Consider the following 20,412-nt stretch of genomic DNA (forward strand, 5'->3'; position numbering starts at 1 on the left):
TGTTTTTTAAATTAATACTTCCTTGGAGTACCAGAAATCTTGTATCTCGTGAGCATATGGACACTTTTGTTCACCCAGCACGCTGAATTGTACAAACCAGTTTTGATTTTTTTTTGTGCGAAAGCACTTTATATGTAAATAAAAGACCCGTATTTTGAGTTGGGAGCATATTCCAGGTGCATGCTAGGATAGAGCTCTCAAATCAGTCATCAGTTTCTGAGCAGCTGCAGACCTACGTGTAGTCTTAGCATAACTAGCATGCAATGTTACCATGTGAAATCCCACTTAGTTTGACAGTGCTGCAATTGGTCTATCCAATTCAAAGAGCCCCTTAAATGTGCTCCAACATTGAGGCCTTAACAGAGATTTCCCCTTAGTTCATCATAAAGGACCAAAGTCCCATGGCTGCAAATTCTTTGCTAGTCTCTCTGAGATGCAGTTGATGTCCGTTCTCACCCCCCATCCCCTACCCTGGCTAGTTAAACATCGCATAAGCTTAGCAGATTCCACCTAGACCTCTTGGAACATGAGCTCACAGGTCTGCTGGAGAATCCATGTGAAGACGCTGGTTGATAATCCAGTAATGTTACAGATGTCTCACCAAGGCCCCAGATAGCAAAGGGAGCCATATTGGGACCAGCCCAGGTGTCAGGTGCAGACTGATAACCAGTTGACCTCACTGGCACAAAAAAGATTTATCCAGCTGAGCTCAGCCCAAATTCCTCAGTCACAAAAATTTAAAGATCCAGTATGATGGTTGTGTTTTTAGTTTCAACAGCTCTCTGGAATGGAACGAATATTTCCCTGACTGAAACTACAGATCACTAAGCACCATGCTTTTAAGACAATGCCAACAACCCATCCCCCAAATCACTGTAGAACTTTTTTTTAAATCCTTTTATTACTCTTTTTTAACAAACAGCCCCAGGGACAGGGACCAGGGGAAGGGGAAGGAGGGGAAGTGAGGCCCCAGCCCCACAACCCCCCCCCCCACCCCTTTCCCCCTTATATATTTATAATCTATATACAAGCCCCGGGGGTAGGGGGCAAGAGGAACTCCCTCAGCGGGGTGGGGGCAACCCAGGCTCCTTGTCCCCTCGGGACCCAGGCTCCTCTGCCCGTCTAGAGGGCCCTTCTCGAGAAGGCGGCCCTGTCCGCTCCCAAGGCTTAGGTATCCAGCGCAGGGCATCTGGTGGGGAGGCCTAGAGGACAGGCATGTGTTAAACAGTGAGTCATGGTGGGAGGTCAGGGATGGGATGGAAGGACAGGAAATCAGGTGGCAACTCCAATTTAGAGCTGGGGCCACAGGGGTTTCTCCTTTACCTGCTGGTAAAGGTCGATGCGCTGGGTGCGGAAGACTCCACTGTAGGTGGAAGGCGGGGCCTTGAGACGGGAATTGAGGCCAGAGAAGGACCTAAGAGAAGAAGGACATCTAAGGCACGCCCAGGATCCAGACCCTGGTCCCAAAGTAAGGAAGCACTTGGAAAGTCCACATCCCTATTCCCTTTCACCTTCCAGTTGGGGGAGTCCGTGATGACCCAGGTCCCCCAAGATTGCTGCTCAGTTTTTGATAATCCTGGAACGGCTTTAGTTCCACTGGATGCAGCTGAGGGAAGAAAAATCATGAACTCCCTGCCTTGAAATACAGAATCCCTACTCCTAAATCTTGGCACTCCCTAGCCCCTCAGTTGCTGTACCTTACCTCTGCTCGCCCCAAGCTAGCAGGGAAGGGCCTGGCAGGTGAAGGCAGCACCCGAGTAGCAGGAGCAGGTGGGGGCCGCACAGCCAGGCTTGGGGGCTGCAGAGCAGGGCCCACAGGTAACAGAGAAAGGGGAGGTGGAGCAGGAGGTGGTGCTGGCGGCAGGGAGCCAAAGTTCACCACAGGCAGCTGTGAGTCTACCATGGGTAGAAGCATCTGTAACAAGAAATTTGGGTGTGCATGTTGGGGGCAGGAAGGAATGTCAGAAAACCAGGGAAAATCAAAGCCAGTGATTGGACAGAGAAATCAAATGAAAGGGAAGTGGGAAGATACAATATACCTGCTGGGCAGGAGCCCCTGAAGGGAGAAAGCCACTTTGGCCACCAGGCTGCAGAGGAGTAGAATAAAAATCCGAAGGGGACGGCAGATCCTGGCGTACCTGTTGGGAAATGGGAAGAAATACATCAACCCCTACAAAATCGTTCTCCCCACCCTATCCCCCAATATCTAACACCTGCCCCTCTCTTACCTGAAGCAACGATGTGTCGGGCAAAGGACTGGGGCAGAAAGCCGGAGAGTAGAGGAAGGAAGGTGGAGGGTAGAGAACTCCTCCAGCCGGCAACTTCCCCAGCTCTGCAGCTTGCAGTGTGGAGAAATCCAGAAACTGGCCCTTGAGAGCTACCCCAGAGAGCAGTGCCGAGGGAGGGGCTGGGCCGGGGGGTAGGTATAGGGGCTGTGATCTGGAAAGAAATTGTGGGGAGAAAAGCTGTTAGGAAGCCAGAGTCCTAGCAATGCCTTAAGTCCACTAGCTTCTGGTACCCTAGAACTGTGTCTTCCCCTTCTCTCTCCCCTGAAACACATCTCCAAGTACTTCTGTGGTCCACAGGTATCGGGTCTTACCTGTAAGGGTGCAGTGAGGGTGTCCCAGGGCGGAAGCCTCCACTGTTTGGATGTAATTGAGAGTCCATGGCTCCCCCAGAGATCTGCAGAAGAGTAGGGTTGAAACATCTTTAATATCTGTGGTCAAGAAAAGATCACCATCCCACCCATAGCAGCAGAACGCAGGGACAAAAATGATGTCACAAAGTGGTATTTCACAACTCTACAACATAGAAAGGCTTGATTATAAATACGTACCAGGCAGAAAAAAATGATTATTTACTGAAGGGTTCATGCAATGGGAAGTGGGGCTACCTGAGAACTGGAAGGCCCAGCACTGCCATAGAAGACCTCAGGATACAGACGCTGGCCTGAGGAGGGGGGCTCCGGGCCACAGTGCCCAGAACCCAGGTTCTTGGATTGTGGCTCAGCAGAGGCAGCAGCACTGGGAAGCAGCTCCCAGTCTCTTGATACAGGAATGGCCTGGGAAGGAAAGGCCTTGTGGAGAGGGATGTCTGGCATCCTGGATGCCCTGGTCACTCCCAGCAATCTTCTCCGGCAATCTTGGGCCTTTCCACCAAATTCTTACTCCCACTTACCTCAGTGACTGATGCTGTTAGCTCCTTCTCTGCTTTCAAGCTGTCTCCTACCACTAGGCGTAAGTCCGAGTCCTGTGATCACAACAAGGCAGGAGACATTGTCCCATGACAGACATGCGTCCTCTATGTCCCACCTTTAGTCCTTCCCTTCTCTCCACCCAACTCAGGACACCCATATCCAGCCCACACAGACCTTGTCACTAGTGTCAAACTGGACTGGGGGACCAGGTAGATGGGATGGCCGAATGGGGCCAGGCTCTGTGCCTCGGTCTGTACGCTGTGATCGTTCTGTGCCAATGGGGCCAGGGGGCAGAGGCTGCTCCCGGGGCAGCTCCTGGATTGGGCATACAGTAAAGTGGGTTGGGGGAGGGGAAGGGAAATCTAAATTGGAATGCCCACAACACACACGCAGAGGGAAAAAGCAGAAAAAGGTAGGGCCAAAGTCAGATTCCTAGAAACATTCCCCTTATCCTTTTTTAGTCTTTTACCTTTCTGTCCCCATCGTGGGGGGCAGGTGGTGGTCTCCTAGGAGGTTCAGAGCCAGGTGGACCCTCACAAGGAACAGCATTCAGGGGTGAGGGGCCTCCAGGCCTCTTGGGGGGTCCCTCTGCTGCCCCCTTGAGTCCTCCATCAGGGGAACTTCGCTGGCTGCAGGGACCTGATGACACCTGAGAATCCCCACTCAGGTCCACCCCACTGTCAGACTGACTCATCTGAGAGGAGTGGAGAAGGAGTTAGTTAAGTCAGGGTAGAAAGCACCCCAATACCTGACTGATGCACACAGATAAACTGCAGAAGGGACAACCAAGTGAGAGAACAGCTCCAGACTCAACCCAGAGCAAGTGGGGGAGTATGGCCAGTGCTCAAAGAAGTCCCAGCTCAGACACCCTCCCACCCTCACTCACCTCTGTGCCAGCCACATCCTCGAAAGGACTCAGGGGCTCCATCCAAGGCTCCATGGAGCTGGGCCGATAACTCTTTCGGCTAGTGGCTGGAGAAGGGAGCACCAACCAGAAGACAAGTGAGAGATGATAGCTCAGAAGCCCATCTCATTCTTAACCCTTCTACCATAGTCCTTTCACTCAGTTTTACTCACCAGTATGTAAACGGTTCCAGATGTGAGGGGTCAGGGCCTCTGTGCCTGTATCTCTGGACTCTGCCTGAGGGCCTGGGCCCTCAGGCTTAGAGCCCAAGAATCCAGAGCTATGAGGAGGTGGCAAAGATTCCTACGGATGAGAAGGGCCAGAGGCAAAACATGAATTGGGTGGGAACTTGGAATTATAGGAAGCCAGGACAGAGTGGGGTGACACAGTGTGTGGCGTGAGGCAACAAGGGAGACACGTGGGAGACTAATACTGAGAATTCTGGAGTAAAAACAGTGAAAAACAGGAAAGAGAACGGAGAAAACATAACCAACAAGAATCTTCACGAGTAAGAGTGCAGCGAAGCACAATCTCAAACCCATTCTTTACCTCCTGTAGCAGCTCTGGTTTTCTGGGAGGCCGCTCCCGACGTTTAGCGGGAAAGGGACTAACCCGGGCAGAATCCCGAGGAGTCCCACCCACCCCTCTCACCATTGGACCTGGCTCCTCAAAGTGGGGGTCTGGGGAAGAGAAAAAGTGTCAGCATCTGCCTGGCTCTGCCACTGACCCTAACTTCTTCCCTACTCCATCTCCCAATCCTTCTACCCTTGCTCCCTGCAGAAACCGACCGAGCAGCAGGGCCCCTAGGCCAGGTTCTCCACCCACTCCCTCCAGCACTTGACCTTCTCTGGGGATGGAGATATTCCCACCATAACCCCTCCAGCTTACCAGAACTGAGGCCGTTGTTGACCCTCTGGGGCTCATACCGGGTTGGGGGCCTAGGAGAGGGGCCCTGAGGGGTTTGGGGAGGTCCAGGCTTGTGCCTTGGGTGCCCCCCTGGTGCAGTTACACTCCCTTGACGGCTACTAAGCTGGGCCAGAGCCTGTTGGATGCCAGCAGGGTTGCTGTGGATAACTTGGTCCAGCCGGAAGACAGCAGAACTGCTGGGAGGTGGGGGAGGCAGGGGAAGCCCCGGGGGACGCTCCTCTGGAGGACGACTGGAGAAAACAAGAGCAGTAGCTCCAGTATCCACTAAATCGTTACTTTTTCCCACAAGTTAAGTTTCCCAACTTCTGCTTACAACCTATTCTCTTCCCTATTAAAGTCCAGGTGTTTCTGAGTCCTTCTAAGGGTTCCTATGTGTACACGGACACAAAGTGGAAAGCAAAGAACCAGGAATAAATATATACGTGGCTGTTCTTGACTCCATCACCCTACCAACTGCTTTCCAGTTGCCTTAGCCAGACGCGGAAATCTTACTAATTCTAGAGTCCATGGCCACAACCTCCACTACACCCAAACTTACCTTTCCCTCAGGATTTTTCCCCCTCCTCCAATTTTTAAACCACAATAAATTTAAGTTTGTCCCTACCCACCTTCGGTTCTTGGGAGAGGGCCAGCTCCTCTTGTCTCCTCGTCCTGGCCCGGTCCTTCCTCCAGGACCCGCACCGCCTCCTCCACTGCTGCTGCCACTGCTGCCAGCCTTGCCCCCTGGGCCAGGGCGCCGGTTCTGCCGTTCCATGCCTGGCCGCTGACTTGAGAAGCTCCGTTTACTCAAATCCTTGGCTCTCTGGCTCAGATCTCCGCGGGACATGGCTGAAATACCTGGTACAGCTCCACCTCCACCTCCCCCAGGAGTTCCCACAGCCTTGGGTGTTAGCAGTGCTGGTGGGGGTGCCTCTTTGTCCCCTCGGCGCTCACTGGCGAAGTCACTGCTCTCTGATGCAGTCTCCCATTCCTCATTGGCTTGGTCTGAGTTCTGGTTTGACAGATCAGGAGACTTGGCAGCTGCCCGGCGAGGTGGTGGGGCCACTGTGACTGTTGTGAGGGCCTCCTCAGGTCCAGGAGTGGAGGCTGGAAGGGTTAAGGAGGGCTTGCCCTCAGACCCCCTTGCAGCATTTTCCCGTTCCTGTTTCAGCCTCCGGAAACGAGGTGGTTTATCCTGCTGCTGAGCCCTCCCATGTCGCCTCCTTCGGGGTCGCTCCCCGTCTTCCATGCCCACGTTGCTGCCTCCACTGCTGCCTCCGCGCGCCACGGGGGACAGAGGCCCTGGGATCAACTTCTCTTTCAAAGGCTCCTTACTTGGTGGCAAAGGGCCTGTGGGAGGTTTCTTGGGAGCCAGAGACTTGGCTGGAGGGCTCCAGCCGGGGCAGACTTGAGGAGGGGGCCTCCCTCCTCCTCGGCCCCGGCGAGATGGCACCCCTCTGGGAGTGAAGACTCGCCCACCCCGGGCAGTAAAGCGGGCTGGGGCTGGTGAAGGTGGGGCTCCTGGTGGTGGGGGAGCAAGAGGGACCTGAGTGAGTGTTCCCTCCTTGGGTGGGGGGGCCTCCTTGTCTGAGGGAGCCAGATCACTCTCATGGGTCTCACTGCCTGTTTCCGAGCCCCGCTGCCGGCGCCGCTTGGGGATTTCCTCATACTCTGAACCCTCGCTCCGGGTCTCGCTGGCAGTGCGGCCTCGGGGAGCAGGAGGGTGGTTTGGTCCCCCCGTCCCACCTCCACGCCCATCATCTCCTCGAAACTCTCGGTAACTGCGGAATTCCCGGCTTCGGGCTCCCCGCCCCCGTCCCCCATAGGTCCCCCGAAAACCCCTCCCTCTGGCAAAATACTCGCCTCGGCCCCGACCCCGGCAAGAGGTAGGACCCACTCTTTCATAGGAATAGTCCCTCCGAAGCCTTGGGGCAGGGGAAAGATTCCCATTGGGTGGGGTCTCCTTGGGGCCCCCTAGCTTCCCCTTGGCTATCTTGAGTGGGTCTGGCTTTGGGGCTTTGGGGGTTTCATCCCCCTGTTCGAGAGGCTTGGGAGGCAGCTCTTCAACTTTTGTAGGTGGTGGTGGTTTCTTTATAGGCCCAGCCCGGCGGGGTGGGGCCCCTGGCTCCTCTGGAGGGATTCCACGACGACTGCTGCCTGGACGAGGGCCCCAGCGGGTCTCTGTGCGACTCTCTCTGCGGGGTGGCGGGGGACCCTGGCCTCCACTTCCAACTCCGCGGGCAGGCTTTCGGCCTGCTTCTGGCCCTGTCAGCTGTGCAGTCTCCTCCTTAGGGGGCTCCTTCTTGGGAGGCTGAGTTTGTATCTTGGCCCCTTCATCACTGCCTGGGGGCCAGGGGAGAGGACGGGGCCCTGGGGGAGCTGGTTCCTCCAGAGGAAAGCGAGAGACTGGGGGCCCAGGGGCTCCATTCTCAGGAAAGCCTGGATAACTGGCCAGATAGGGTGGTGGGGGAGGTACTGGAGGAGTCTCGCTCCTGAAGAGACAGACAGAAAGAATGAAAGTAAGTATCTCAGGAAAACCAGAACTAGGTGGGAAAAGAACACTTTATTATGATCTAGACTCTCTTTTACTGTTTTTCTGTTTTGGCAGAGATGGCATCTAGTTGCCCAGGCTGATCTCATACTGCTGGGCTCAAGCAATCTTCTTGCCTCAGCCTCCCAAAATGCTGGGATTACAGGGATGAGCTACTGCATCTAGCCTCTCCTTTCCTGTTCATCCCTATCCCTACCACTAACCCAAAGTACCTTTCTCCCAGGCCTAGATCCTTTCACTATGAACTCACCCATTTCTCATGACCAAGACTCACCTCATCCCCTTGTCATCCTCATCTGCAGCCTGGCGCAGTGGTGAGGTAAGTGGGCGGGGGTCAGTGGGTGTGGCGGTGAAAACATCTCCTACCCAGGCCAACTTTGGATCCACCGGTGGAGTGCCCCGTTCCCGTAACATAGCAGGTGCATGACGGTCAAATGGCTCTGAGCTTGAGCCCCCACTGTCTGAGCGCTCTCGGGGAACTAGGCCTGAAGAAACCAAAGAAAAAGAAAAATAATCCTATTCATGTCACAGGCCCTCCAGCCCAAAAAGCATCTCTCCAATCTAGTCCTCCCTGTCAAGTCAGCTCATCCATCTCTTGTTCCCAGTCGGTCTGGGCCTTGCCTGCTCTTGTATAACAAGATTATCCACTCAGCTTCGCTACAAGAGAATCAACCCACCCCAAATAAATCCTAGCAAATGAAGGACCACTCCTTCTTTCCTTTCATTCATTCCTTCGTTTTTGAGATGGAGTTTTGCTATTCATTCCTTTGAGATGGAGTTTCACTCTTGTTGCCTAAGCTGGAGTGTGATGGCACAATCTTAGCTCACTGCAACCTCCGCCTCCTGGGTTCAAGCGATTCTCCTGCCTCAGTCTCCCGCTACAGGCGAGTGCCACCACGCCCGGCTATATTTTTTGTATTTTTAGTGGAAACAGGGTTTCACATTAGCCAGGGTGGTCTCGAACTCCTGAACTCAGGTGATCTGCCTGCCTTGGCCTCCCTAAGTGCTGGGATTACAGGCGTGAACCACCATGCCTGGCCAACCACTGCTTATCTCTTAACTAAGTCCATTTTGCAACACACCTATCTCAGCAGTGCTAAGCATATGCCCTTCCCTCTTCACTATGACGGGTAAAACCCATCATACCAGTGTGACAGTTAAGACCCTGATACCCAATTTCTAAGACTGAGGGGATTTTCCTGTTTCCCACTCCTCCTCCCATGCCCCTTTACCAGAGGGATGCACGCCAGGAGGGTAGAAGTCTAGAGGGGGCCGACCCTGGAGGAGCCGGGGGTCCACATAAGGAGGAATCATCATCCATCGGGGATCAAAGTTCATTGGGGGCATGGGTGGGGGCCGGCCCAGAGCACCTGGGTAGAGGGCCTTGGGGGGTGGGGGCGGAGCCTGTGGAGCTGGCACAGCCCCCAGGGTCACAGGTTGTGGTGGTGATGGGGGCACTGGGGTAGGAGGGGCAGAGCCCTGTTGATGCTGCTGCCACTGCTGCTGCTGCTGTTGCTTCAGGAGCTGCTCCTAGGAAAGACAAGATGAGAGAGGCTCAAAGCACACACAGACAAGGGAATCAGCAAAGAAAAAACTTGGACTAGGGGAAATTGTGGTGACAACGGAGACAACTGGACAAAGAAGCAAAGGGACCCAGAAGATAACTTATGAAGAGAATTAGGTACTGAAGCCAGGAAGAAAAGCAGCCCTCAGAGAGTAAATAACTTGATTTTACCTGCTGCTGCCGCTGGAAACGAGGAGGCAACGACTTCTGATATTTGGGGTAGCCCAAGCCCTGACTAGGGGGCTGGCGGGTGGGACCAATCCCATCACCCTTGGGTTCCACCTTTGGAGCTGGGGGTGTGGTAGGAGGAGGAACCTCTTCTGGCGGTTCAGGACCCTCTTTTGAGGGCAATTGTGGTTCCACTGCATCGAAGAAAAAAAAAACACAACAGAGTGATCTAGTTCAACAACAGACACTCCATGAACACTCCAGGAGTATCAGGTCTCATCTCTAGCTCCCTTAAGACTGAGGTACTCTATTCAACATCTATTCTATTGAAGTCCCTCCCATTTAAGACCCATTAAAGCACTTTATGACCTCTCATGAGCCTATGGTGATGGCATTAGCTTTCTATGCAATCATCAGAATAACAGTACTTTCTTCGGTCTCGGCCTACAGGAAATGGGTTTTTATTGATATATTTCTTGTGAGACAGTTTTTTTTTTTTTTTTGAGACAGAGTCCTGCTCTGTCACCCAGCCTGGAGTGCAATGGCATGGTCTCGGCTCACAGCAACCTCTGCCTCCTGGGTTCAAGCGATTCTCCTGCCTCAGCCTCCCAAGTAGCTGGGACTACAGGCACGTGCCACCACACTTGGCTAATTTTTGTATTTTTAGTAGAGACAGATTTCACTATGTCGGCCAGGCTGGTCTTGAACTCCTGACCTCGTGATATGCCCGCCTCAGCCTCCCAAAGTGCTGGGATTACAGGCGTGAACCACCATGCCTGGCCGACAGGGTCTTACTTTGTTGCCCAGGCTGGTTTCAAACTCCCTAGGCTCAAGTGATCCTCCACCCCAAGCCTCCCAAAATATTGGGTTTACAGGCGTGAGCTACAATACTCTGCCAAGAAATGGTATTAGACTACAACCTAGGATTTCAGACAAAATCTTCCCTCCTTCAGATACACAGATAGGACACTATCACTGATAACCAATAAACCAAAACAACTGCCTTCTACTTCATTTGTCCCCAGCCTTACCACCCTGAACCTTTAAGCACCTTGAAGCAGTGATCTGACATCTGGTAGTACCTATCCCCATCTCCATACCTGGGCTGGCTTCGAAGCTGCCACTGCTGGTGCTACTGGTACTGCCACCACCACTCACCAGAGTGGGAGCTGCAGCCACACCTGGAGTGGGAGTACACTGGGCAGGAGGGGCCTGTGCTGACTCTTCAGGTTCTTTCTCTGGTGTTGGGGCTGATGCCGGAGATGGCGCCAGAGGTGCAGGGAGTTCTTTAGGGACTGCAGGTGGTGGAGCTGGGGTAGAAGGGGCAGCAGGTGGGGCAGCAGGCTCTGCTTTGAGCCGCTTGTCAGGTGCCCCAAACTTTTCATCGAGTCGCTTGAGCTTCTCAGCACAGGCTGCCCGGCGCTCTTCCTGCATGCGCCGCTCCTCTTCTTCTCGCCGTCGCCGGGCCCGCTCCACTGCCAGGGAAATCTCAGATGATGACTGCTTTCGTCGCTGCCGCCATGCCTCATCCTCATCTTCAGGTGCTGGAGGCTTGCAGGGAGGACCCCCACGATCCTGTCAATTGGCAAGACCCAGCAGGGCCAGGGGTATCAGTTACTATGCTTTCTACCATCTCTTTCACAGACCAATCAACTGTCGCTACTTGCAGGATGCAAGGACCCATGCTTTGGTGTTGATCTCTCTGGGTGGTGACAAATTCACTACCCTGGTCTTGTCTGAGACCAGGTCTTGCTATGTTGCCCCGGCTGATCTTGAACTCCTGGGCTCAAGTGATCCTTCTGCTTCAGCCTGCTGAGTAGCTTGGACTATAGATGCACACTACCAGATCCAGCTATCTAGCCACCCTAGTCTTTTTGTCTGTTCTCTCTCTCCTTCAGAAACCCAAATACCCAGGCCTTCTTGTTCTTCTTTCCTCATTAGCATCCCAGTTTCTCACTTCTTACCCAGACTCCGCTATCACCAAAGATATTTCCAAGCTTTCCAGGATGTTCTGCAGCCTGGCACTTCACACAGTCCATTTTTAGCACCCTCTTCCTCTATATCACAACTGCTTCCATTACTCAGCTGACACTGATTTCCCACAGCTGACCCTCTCAATCCCTTATTGTAGACACTCACTGGGTAGTCCCCAGGTGGGCCCCAGTTCCCGGCGGGGCCCCGGTGAGGTGGGGGTAGGGGAGGCTTTGGGGCAGGAGGTCCTGGCTCTGTCTCTGGAGGCCGAGAGGTTTCTGCCCAAGCCGTCTTAGGAGGGGGCAGTTCGCTGTTGGGGGAGTTGCCCTTTTTGCCATCTGCTTCAGTGGGCCGTTCCTCACCAGATGCTGATTGGGAATCCTTGCTGTGAGCAGAGCAACAGTGAAATTAAAATCAGCTGCAACTAATATACTCCTCTAAGAGTATATTACCAAAACACAAACAAAGACCCCTCCTCCTCTCCCCTGACGGCCCTAACTCACTGGCCCTCAGCTCCCTCCTCATCAGAGTCTCGCCCATCTTCCTCATCGCTGAACTTGAGCTTTTCAGTGTAGTCAACCTCTTCATGGGCCCCTGAGGGGAAATATGAGTATTAGTAACCCAAGCATTCTGCCCTCCAATCTCATAAGGTAGTCTGGAACTACACAACAAGAAGGACTACCAATGCCAGCACCCTTCCCTCTGAAGTCTAGATCCACCAATGAAGTCTTATTCTTATTCCTCTCTCCACTTTGCCAGGACTTGGTATTCCCCATCCATCCTCCCCTACCCTTTTCTTTTTTCCTTTAAGAAGTAAAGTCTCGCTCTGTTGCCCAGGCTGGAGTTCAATGGCATGATCATAGATCACTGTGACCTCCAACTCCTGGGCTCAACTGATCCTCCCACCTCAACCTCCACAGTAGCTGGGACCACAAATGCATAGTCCACAACCAACTAATTAAAATAAGATATTTTTGTAGAGGTGGGGGTCTTGCTATGTTGCCCAACTCCTGGCTTCAAGCGATCCTCTCACCTAACACTCCCAAAGCACTGAGATTACAGATGTGAGCCACTGGCCCTAGCCTTCCCTACACTTCAATGTCTGCCTTTCACCCACATAACCCTGTATTCTTTTTTTCCTCAAGATCCAAATTCTTGACCCTTAACATCCACTTACCTGCCCAACCATCATCATTCTCCTGATCCAACTGATCAAACTCTTTGAGATTATCTTCTTTGAGAATAGAGGGACGACCCACAGGCTCTACTAGACGCATTGGTGGCCCCGAGCCTCGGGGGCCCGCCACACGGGGAAAACGGCTGTACACAGAAAAGAAAATGAAAGATGGCATATTGTATAACCACATACAAGACTGATCCTAGACTGAGCTTCCTGGCTAGAAAACCATCTCCTCCCCCAATAAGCTTCCCCTCCCCCAAGCCACAAAACCAGACCTGGATTGCTCACCTGGGCCCATCAGGAGTGGGGTATCGGTAAGGCCCCTGGGGTCCATAGGGCGGAGGGAACGGGAGATATGGGGGATACATCTGTAAAACGGTCCAACAGTAGCTGCTCAGAGGGACAGTCATACACCCTTCTAGCTTCTTAAGCCTGCTATCAATCATCCTCCCACCCTCCCTTCTATCTCATAGGCCAAAGACTAAGTCCTGATTCCTAGCTCTCCAGCTTCCAACGTAATCGCTCTAAGACAAGACACCAAGACTCACGAAGGGCGGCATCATTCCGCGGTAGGGAGGGAACTGGGGTGGGCCTGAAGGTTGCAGCGCCCCCCGGGGATCATGACCATGATGAAGTTTGGAGTCCGGGCCCTCCAGCTCATCAGGGCCACGCCCACCTCCGTCCCTCCAAGTTGTAGAATCTGTATTTTGGAAAACGTAGAGAGGGGTATCAATGATTGGAGGGCAAGTGAACATAGCTGAAAGTGATGGGGAGGAAGGTGAATAAGCTAGCACTTAGCTCTGAGATGGAATAGATTATGTCTTGGCCAAAAGGCAGCCACTCACTTTGGGGGCGGAGGCTTGGTCCGGGCCCAGACGACTGTTCGGCAGACTCCCTTTCCTTGGCAGCCTTGTCCTGGTCGCCAGCCGCCTGCAGGGTCGGAAATTCCTCTCGAGAGAATCGCGACAGTAGGCTTGATGCCCTTCCACCTATTAGGATGGTGATACAGAACAGGAGGCAGAAGTTTATTTACTGAGAACACGCTATAAAAGTGGAAGGCTCTGACCGGGCATGGTGGCTCACGCCTGTAATCCCAGCACTGTGGGAGGCTGAGGCGGGTGGATCACGAGGTCAAGAGATCGAGACTATCCCGGCCAACATGGTGAAACCACATCTCTACTAAAAATACAAAAAAATTAGTTGGGCGTGTTGGCGCGTGCCTGTAGTCCCAGCTACTCTGGAGGTTGAGGCAGGAAAATCACTTGAACCCAGGAGGCGGAGGTTGCAGTGAGCCAAGATTGCGCCACTGCACCCCAGCCTGGGTGACAGAGTTAGACTCCATTTCAAAAAACAAACAAACAAAAAAGTGGAAGGTTCTGACAGGTACCAGACTATCAGGTTTCCTGCCTTCAAACTCACCCCCCTAGAAAATAACTGCTTATTCTCCAAGAAGGACAGTTCTGGGACCACTACACTCCATCATATAAGACTGAGACTTAAACTTGCTCATGTGCCTCCATGAAACTGAATTATGGGTGGTTCTTGATTTAGCCAAAGAAGACCAAAATCACTTGGCTGAAAATACAGTGCAGGGCTCATGCATCCCATAGTGCCCAAACACAGCTCCCCAATTAAGTGCTGCACTCACCATCTCCATGTGCTCCATGGGTGACGCTGGCTTGTGCCCAGGACTTTACCCCGCTTGGAACCAAAGGAGTGTTCTGGGGAAGTGTTTAGAGAGATGATAAATGATGTGGGTGGGACAGCTATGAGCCATTCTTCCCCTTACCCCTCCAGTTCTCCAGTTACCTCTGGGGCTGCTGGGGGTCGTTTCGGCTGGTTGGAGGCAGGCGTCTGTGAAGCCGGCAGTGGCTGCGATTCCGGCGGCTGAGCGGTTGAGGCATCGGAACTGAGGGGATAGAATGGGAAGGTTATTCAGGCCTGAGATGCCTCCCCGACTTCTCCAACTGGTGGAGACTCAGGACTGAAATCATGCCCATTGCTGCCATTTACAAATATAAGGACAAAATAATTTTGTCATCCTTTGTAGGCTGTTGTCTGTTTCTTCATGCTTTCTCTCCAAGACAAAAAGCTAAAGGTACCATTCCTTAGCCACTTAACAAGAAACCTGGAATAGGTAAGAAAGGGACTTCTTCCTTTGTCTCTGGCTCATACATGGCTGGGCTAAACCAAGCCCCAACACTCCCTGAAGTTCACGTTAAAATATCCATCACTCTAGGTCCCCCAAGCCTGTCTACCTCTTGGGGTCGGACTGCTCCTGTTTGCTTGCCCATCCTGTTCCGTCTTTCGGCACTAGTGAGACATTGGGGTCATTGCCTTTGTTCTCAGCTTTCAGGCTTGGAAGGTTGGCTGGAGGTGGCATACGCCGGGCAATGGCAACTTTCCCGAGACTCTGCAGGCCATGGCGAGGGGCAACTGGAGAAAAAGATGGAGAGAGGGTCAAAAATGCCTCATATGGGAGATCTGATGGCCTCCTATCCTGGGCCACATTTATACATCTTGAATATCTTATTACCCACTTCCTCCAAACTTCTCTTAGAAGGGATTCCTTCCCCTACCCTTAATAATCTCTGAAATCGGGCCAGTTGTGGTGGCTCACGCTTATAATCCCAGCACTTTGGCAGGCCGAGGCAGGCAGATCACCTGAGCTCGGGAGTTCAAGACCAGCCTGACCAAAATGGAGAAACCCTGCCTCTACTGAAAATACAAAATTAGCCGGGTGTGGTGGCGCATGCCTGTAATCCCAGCTACTCGGGAGGCTGAGGCAGGAGAATCGCTTGAATCCAGGAGGCGGAGGTTGTGGTAAGTCAAGATCACACCATTGCACTCCAGCCTGGGCAACGAGAGCGAAACTTGGTCTCAAAAAAAAAAAAAAAAAAAAAAAAAAAAAAAAATCTCTGAAATCCCTATCAAGAGGGCTGAGACATGTAACATTCAATGCTTTTATGTGAGATTGGTTGATCATAAGCCTGCAAGGAGCAAGTTGGCCTTAAAGTTTCCCAAATCCACATTTCTTTGCCTCCAATTCTTACGTGTCCAAAGACAGGGAACCACAGACACGCCTTTGTAGGAGGGTAACTGGTGTTCACCCAGAGCCCACACCCCCTTTAAAGGACCCAATGTAAAGTTGGGAAGTCTCCTCTAGTCTTTTGGCATTTCTACTACAGCCACTTCCCTTTAAAGAGCTCTAAAACATATGCCCCATGCATGCCTAGCTTCCAACCATCAGAAGCATCTTTGCAGGACCCTCACCAGCGGGTTTCTGGATCTCTAAGGACTTGCCCTTATACGTATCAAACAGGTTGAGCGAGGAATACTTCTTTCCATCCTTTCCCTTGGCAGTCGGCCCCGAGCGATCGGACATTGCGCTGGAAGCTCATTGAGTATGTTGGGTCCTGCAGGCACCTCCCCCAAAACGTGCCGGAGCCTGTGGGCCAGAGAGCAAGTGCCTCAGTCTCTGTTCCCTGGTCAGACCATAACAGAAGCTTAAAAACTCCCATGCATTGTCATTAGGGACTCAGATATGAGGCCCCCTGGTGTCTTTTCCTCCAGTCTATGTAAACTGCCCACTCTTTTCAAGCGACCATGATCTACTTAGCTCCCTCATAGCTCAAATGCCATGTTCCCTCCTTTCCCCCAGACACCTTTGTCAAGGAAATCTAAGTAAAAATCCAGTATCCTCCTACTATAAACACTCTGCCCTTTGTGCCTGTCTACAAAGGGTAGCAGCCTTGCATTCCCTACAAGTAGTAATCTTTTCTCTCTCCACCAAAATCGTTTCAGAGGCTTACACCAGGGCAAACAAATTCAAGCAAGAGAAACTAAAAAAGAAGCATACAATTCCATCATAGAAGAAGAAACAACGCTTTAGATTCCCTATTTATTGGACACCAGCTCCCTAATCATGCCCCCAGGGCCCTGTACCCCAGGCTCCCTGCCCAGCAGCCTCGTGTACATCTGGGAAGGTTTGCAGGAAGGTATGCTGGGAGTTTAAGGATTTTATGAGCTTGCTCAGCCAGAATGGGGGTTGGTACCAGAGAAATCCTCATAGAACAACTGGGGCTCTACATATTCCCAGGCTATAGGAACCCCAAGTATTTGAAATATCCCATGTTTTTCTAAACTTGCTCCTGTATTGGCTCCTGGAAAAAAATCGCCTCCAGATGAAATACCGTTTTACCATATGAAGAACAGAGAAAAAGCATTATAGAGCCACCTAGCACCCTGCAACCATGGGTCAGAAAACAGAAGGCCAAGGCCAGAGCCATCTTCGTTTTCCTATCCTCATTAAAAATGTCCATCACCAGTGTTTCTTTCCTCGATACCTCCAGCTCCCTAAGCAAGCCAGACGACAGGTCTCTCAGTCCGTTCCAGAGTGACCAGGCATTCGTTTATGGACGGGAACAGTGTAAAGAAATGAGAAATAGTGGGGAAGAAAGCAGGGAAATCCAGACAGGCCCAGAATGAAAGCCAAAACTGGGGAGAAAGAACTTTATGACAAGCTAGAGATGACATGGATGTTGCTTCGTAGGTGTTTAAGGAGGCCAACCTGTGAAAATAAATATATGAAAAGAAAAGGAATAAAAGAATCATGGAGTGAGCAGACCAAAACTAACAGAAAATAACAGAAAATTCCACCACCATATGAAAGCAGGTGGAAAATATATGGAAACAGATAAGGCCAAAAAAAGATGCAGACAACGAAGTAAGGGGGCAGAAGCCCGAGAAGAAAAACGGGGTTGGGGGAGAAAGGAGACGAGAAATAGGAAAAATGAAAAAGCAGACATAGGGCGACTGAGCAATACAGAAAGCAAAGATGCTGGATAAAAAGCAGGATTCTAGAGTGGGAGTGGCTCGACACGAAGGGGGCATCCAGAGAGGGGGAACACAGCGCTGGGTGATAGGAGGGGGTCCAATATGGAGGAAAAGCGCCCTTCCCAGAGAACCATCAGGCGCGGCCCACCCCGGGGCGGCAGCCGGGGAGGGGGCCCACAGATGTGGGTGAGAAGCCAAGAACGCAGCGGAGGGTAGGGAATTACGGGCCCAGGCGCAGGGGTCACCCCCTGAAGCCAAGACGGTGGGTGGGTAAGGGCACACTATGGATCCTGAATGAACGGCCAGAGGTGCAGGTCCCGGAGTAGAGGTACCGGAGGGGGAGGGGCAGGCAGGCCCGGCAGCAGGAGGACAAAATGGCGGCGACTAATGGCAGCTTCTCCTCCCCCCCGGCCCGCCACCGCCGCCACCACCGCCGCCACCACCGCCGCCGCCACTGCCGCCGCCACCGCCACCACCTCTCCCGCGCCGAAAAAGGGCGTCAGCGCACGGTTCACCCAGACTCACCTGGCCGGGTGCGCGGGGATCCGGGACCCGGGCCTAGGGGTTCCCCGGGACGGGATGGCGGTGGGGCGGGGGAGGATGGCGGCGGATGGCGCCGGGTTCGGCTCCTCCCGTCTCCCTCGCTCACTCCGCGGCTGAGCTCCGACTAACGGCCCATCCGGGCAACCGCCGCCCCCGGGAGCACCCCCCCTACCTCCCACCTCCCTCCGCGCCTAAACACGCCCCTTGATTTGCATAAAGGGCGGGGCGCTTTCTACCCTAACTCTCTTTACTTCCAGGGCTGTCCTTAGTTTTTAAAAAAAAAAAAACGCCGGGCGCGCGGAGCATGCGGAGGTTATTTGCATAAAGAGGAGGGACCTAAGGATACTAGGACGTCGATTGGCTAAGGAGGCGGGCCCCCAGCGTCGGCCGTTGAGACGTGTTGAAGGGGCGGGAATGCGGTGCAGGTCGGCTGGGCGGTTGGGACGCAGAATTTACTCGACGAATGTGGGAGAAAGAGGCGGAGCGTGCGTCGGACGTTCGTAGACAGATGGGCGCGGAGAGACGTAGGGACGCCAAAAGTGGAAGGCAACGACTCACGGCCCGTGGCGCCTTCAGCTGGGGAGGGGAGAGAGGACGCGGGCTGGCGGGCGGGATTAGCTGCCGGAGGGCGGAGTTTCCGCAGACTTGGTACGAGTTCTAGCTCTAGCGTCCCTTTGCCGTGAATTTGGGGAGGTGGTTGGAGCGGGGGGAAATGCATCAGAGGGGCGGGGCCTTCCAGTTGTTAAATCACGTCATGCAAATAAGGTGGATAGACAGACCAATCCAAAGGTCCCGGGAGGCGTTTCGCCCGCACCATGTAGCGTAAGCCTTCTTCGGGCAGTTCCATTTATTTGCATAATGTATGCAAATCGTTTGAACAAAGATAGGCTAGGAATGACTTGTTCATCAAAATATGGGCAACCATCGACTAAGACGGACATTTAATTTTATAACCTATAACTTTCGTGAATAAATTTTTATATTTGATATCGGGAATTTGTAGTTTCTTAATGGGTTTCATTTTGTCAAATGCAGTACTGTTTCTCTCCTTTGTCTCTTACTACCCGATTCTAGAGCTCTCTGCTCCCATCAGATCTAATATACCCATTCAACAGATCATTCAATGACTATGATTTGAAGGCGCTGGAGATGTGCACAGGACATTACAGAAGTCGAGAAACAACGCCGGGCCTGGTGGCTCACGCCTGTAATCCCAGCACTTTGTGAGGCCGAGGCAGGTGGATCACGAGGTCAGGAGTTCAAGACCAGCCTGGCCAACATGGTGAAACCCCATTTCTACTAAAAATACAAAAATTAGCCTCACGTGGTGGCAGGCTCCTGTAATACCAGCTACTCGGGAGGCTGAGGCAGAGAATTGCTTGAACCGGGGAGGCGGAGGTTGCAGTGAGCCAGGATCATGCCAGTGCACTCCAGCCTGGGCGACAGAGCAAGACTCCGTCTCAAAAAAAAACCCAGAAGGATGGGCGCGGTGGCTCAAGTCTGTAATTCCAGCACTTTGGGAGGCTCAGGCGGGCAGATCACCTGAGGTCTGGGGTTCGAGACCAGCCTGACCAACATGGAGAAACCCCGTCTCTACTAAAAATACAATTACCCAGGAGTGGTGGCACATGCCTATGATCCCAGCTACTCGGGAGGCTGAGTTGGAAGAATCGCTTGAACCTGGGAGGTGGAGGTTGCTGTGAGCCGAGATCATCCCATTGCGCTCTGGCCTGGGCAACAAGAGCGAAACTCTAAAAAAAAAAAAAAGGAAAAAAGAAGTGGAGAAATAAAATATAACTATGCCTGGGGTGCTTGAGACATGCTTCTAGAAAAACTGTTAAGAGATAGGAGTCCGGGGCCGGGCGCGGTGGCTCAAGCCTGTAATCCCAGCACTTTGGGAGGCCGAGACGGGCGGATCACGAGGTCAGGAGATCGAGACCATCCCGGCTAACACAGTGAAACCCCGTCTCTACTAAAAAATACAAAAAAATAGCCGGGCGAGGTGGCAGGCGCCTGTAGTCCCAGCTACTCGGGAGGCTGAGGCAGGAGAATGGTGCAAACCCGGGAGGCGGAGCTTGCAGTGAGCTGAGATCCAGCCACTGCACTCCAGCCTGGGCGATAGAGCCAGACTCCGTCTCAAAAAAAAAAAAAAAAAAAAGAGATAGGAGTCCGGGCGTGGTGCCTCATATGCCTGTAGTCCCGGCACTTTGGGAGGCTGAGGCGGGCAGATCACGAGGTCAAGAGATGGAGGCCACCCTGGCCAACATGGCAAAACCCCGTCTCTACTAAAAATACAAAAATTAGCTGGGCCGGTGATGCGTGCCTGTAGTCTCAGCTACTTGGGAGGCTGAGGCAGGAGAATCGCTTGAACCTGGGAGACAGAGGTTGCAGTGAGCCGAGATCACACCACTGTACTCCAGCCTGGCAACAAAGTGAGACTATGTCTCAAAAAAAAAAAAAAAAAGAAAAAGAAAAAGAAAATAAATAAATAAAGGGCTGGGAGCAGGAGCAGTGTCTCATGCCTGTAATCCCAGCACTTTGAGAGCAACATGAGACTCCATCTCAGAAAAAAAAAAAAAAAAAAAAAAAAATG

The 20,412-nt window shown here is 52.7% G+C and overlaps 1 protein-coding gene, 1 long non-coding RNA gene and 1 other non-coding gene across 7 annotated transcripts; 1 reads left to right on the forward strand and 2 right to left on the reverse strand.

Annotated features, from left to right (window-relative positions):
- Nucleotides 1-415: 415 nt before the first annotated feature.
- PRRC2A (proline rich coiled-coil 2A) lies at nucleotides 416-17,945 on the reverse strand. Of its 5 annotated transcripts, none has more exons than XM_077998878.1 (31): nucleotides 17,802-17,945; nucleotides 15,744-15,888; nucleotides 14,699-14,876; nucleotides 14,250-14,349; nucleotides 14,089-14,161; nucleotides 13,286-13,429; nucleotides 12,989-13,140; nucleotides 12,729-12,808; nucleotides 12,438-12,580; nucleotides 11,764-11,854; nucleotides 11,429-11,645; nucleotides 10,390-10,864; nucleotides 9,293-9,483; nucleotides 8,790-9,087; nucleotides 7,832-8,042; nucleotides 5,636-7,498; nucleotides 4,989-5,257; nucleotides 4,650-4,780; nucleotides 4,274-4,403; nucleotides 4,083-4,168; nucleotides 3,666-3,890; nucleotides 3,371-3,511; nucleotides 3,178-3,249; nucleotides 2,894-3,061; nucleotides 2,600-2,682; nucleotides 2,229-2,439; nucleotides 2,040-2,138; nucleotides 1,703-1,915; nucleotides 1,512-1,606; nucleotides 1,324-1,414; nucleotides 416-1,202 (listed from the first exon to the last, which is right to left on the reverse strand). In XM_077998878.1, exons 2-31 carry the CDS (start codon nucleotides 15,823-15,825, stop codon nucleotides 1,062-1,064), a joined length of 6,453 nt encoding a protein of 2,150 aa, XP_077855004.1. In that variant the 5' UTR covers nucleotides 15,826-15,888; nucleotides 17,802-17,945; the 3' UTR covers nucleotides 416-1,061.
- Nucleotides 15,405-15,536, reverse strand: LOC114677882 (small nucleolar RNA SNORA38). Its single transcript, XR_003729310.2, has one exon. It is a non-coding gene; the product is annotated as a small nucleolar RNA SNORA38 (small nucleolar RNA).
- Nucleotides 17,946-18,273: 328 nt separating the features above from the next.
- LOC144340471 (uncharacterized) lies at nucleotides 18,274-20,412 on the forward strand. Its single transcript, XR_013416620.1, has 3 exons — nucleotides 18,274-18,467; nucleotides 18,894-19,180; nucleotides 20,166-20,412. It is a non-coding gene; the product is annotated as an uncharacterized LOC144340471 (long non-coding RNA).

Source organism: Macaca mulatta, chromosome 4, assembly GCF_049350105.2.
Source record: "Macaca mulatta isolate MMU2019108-1 chromosome 4, T2T-MMU8v2.0, whole genome shotgun sequence".
Taxonomy (NCBI): Eukaryota; Metazoa; Chordata; class Mammalia; order Primates; family Cercopithecidae; genus Macaca; species Macaca mulatta.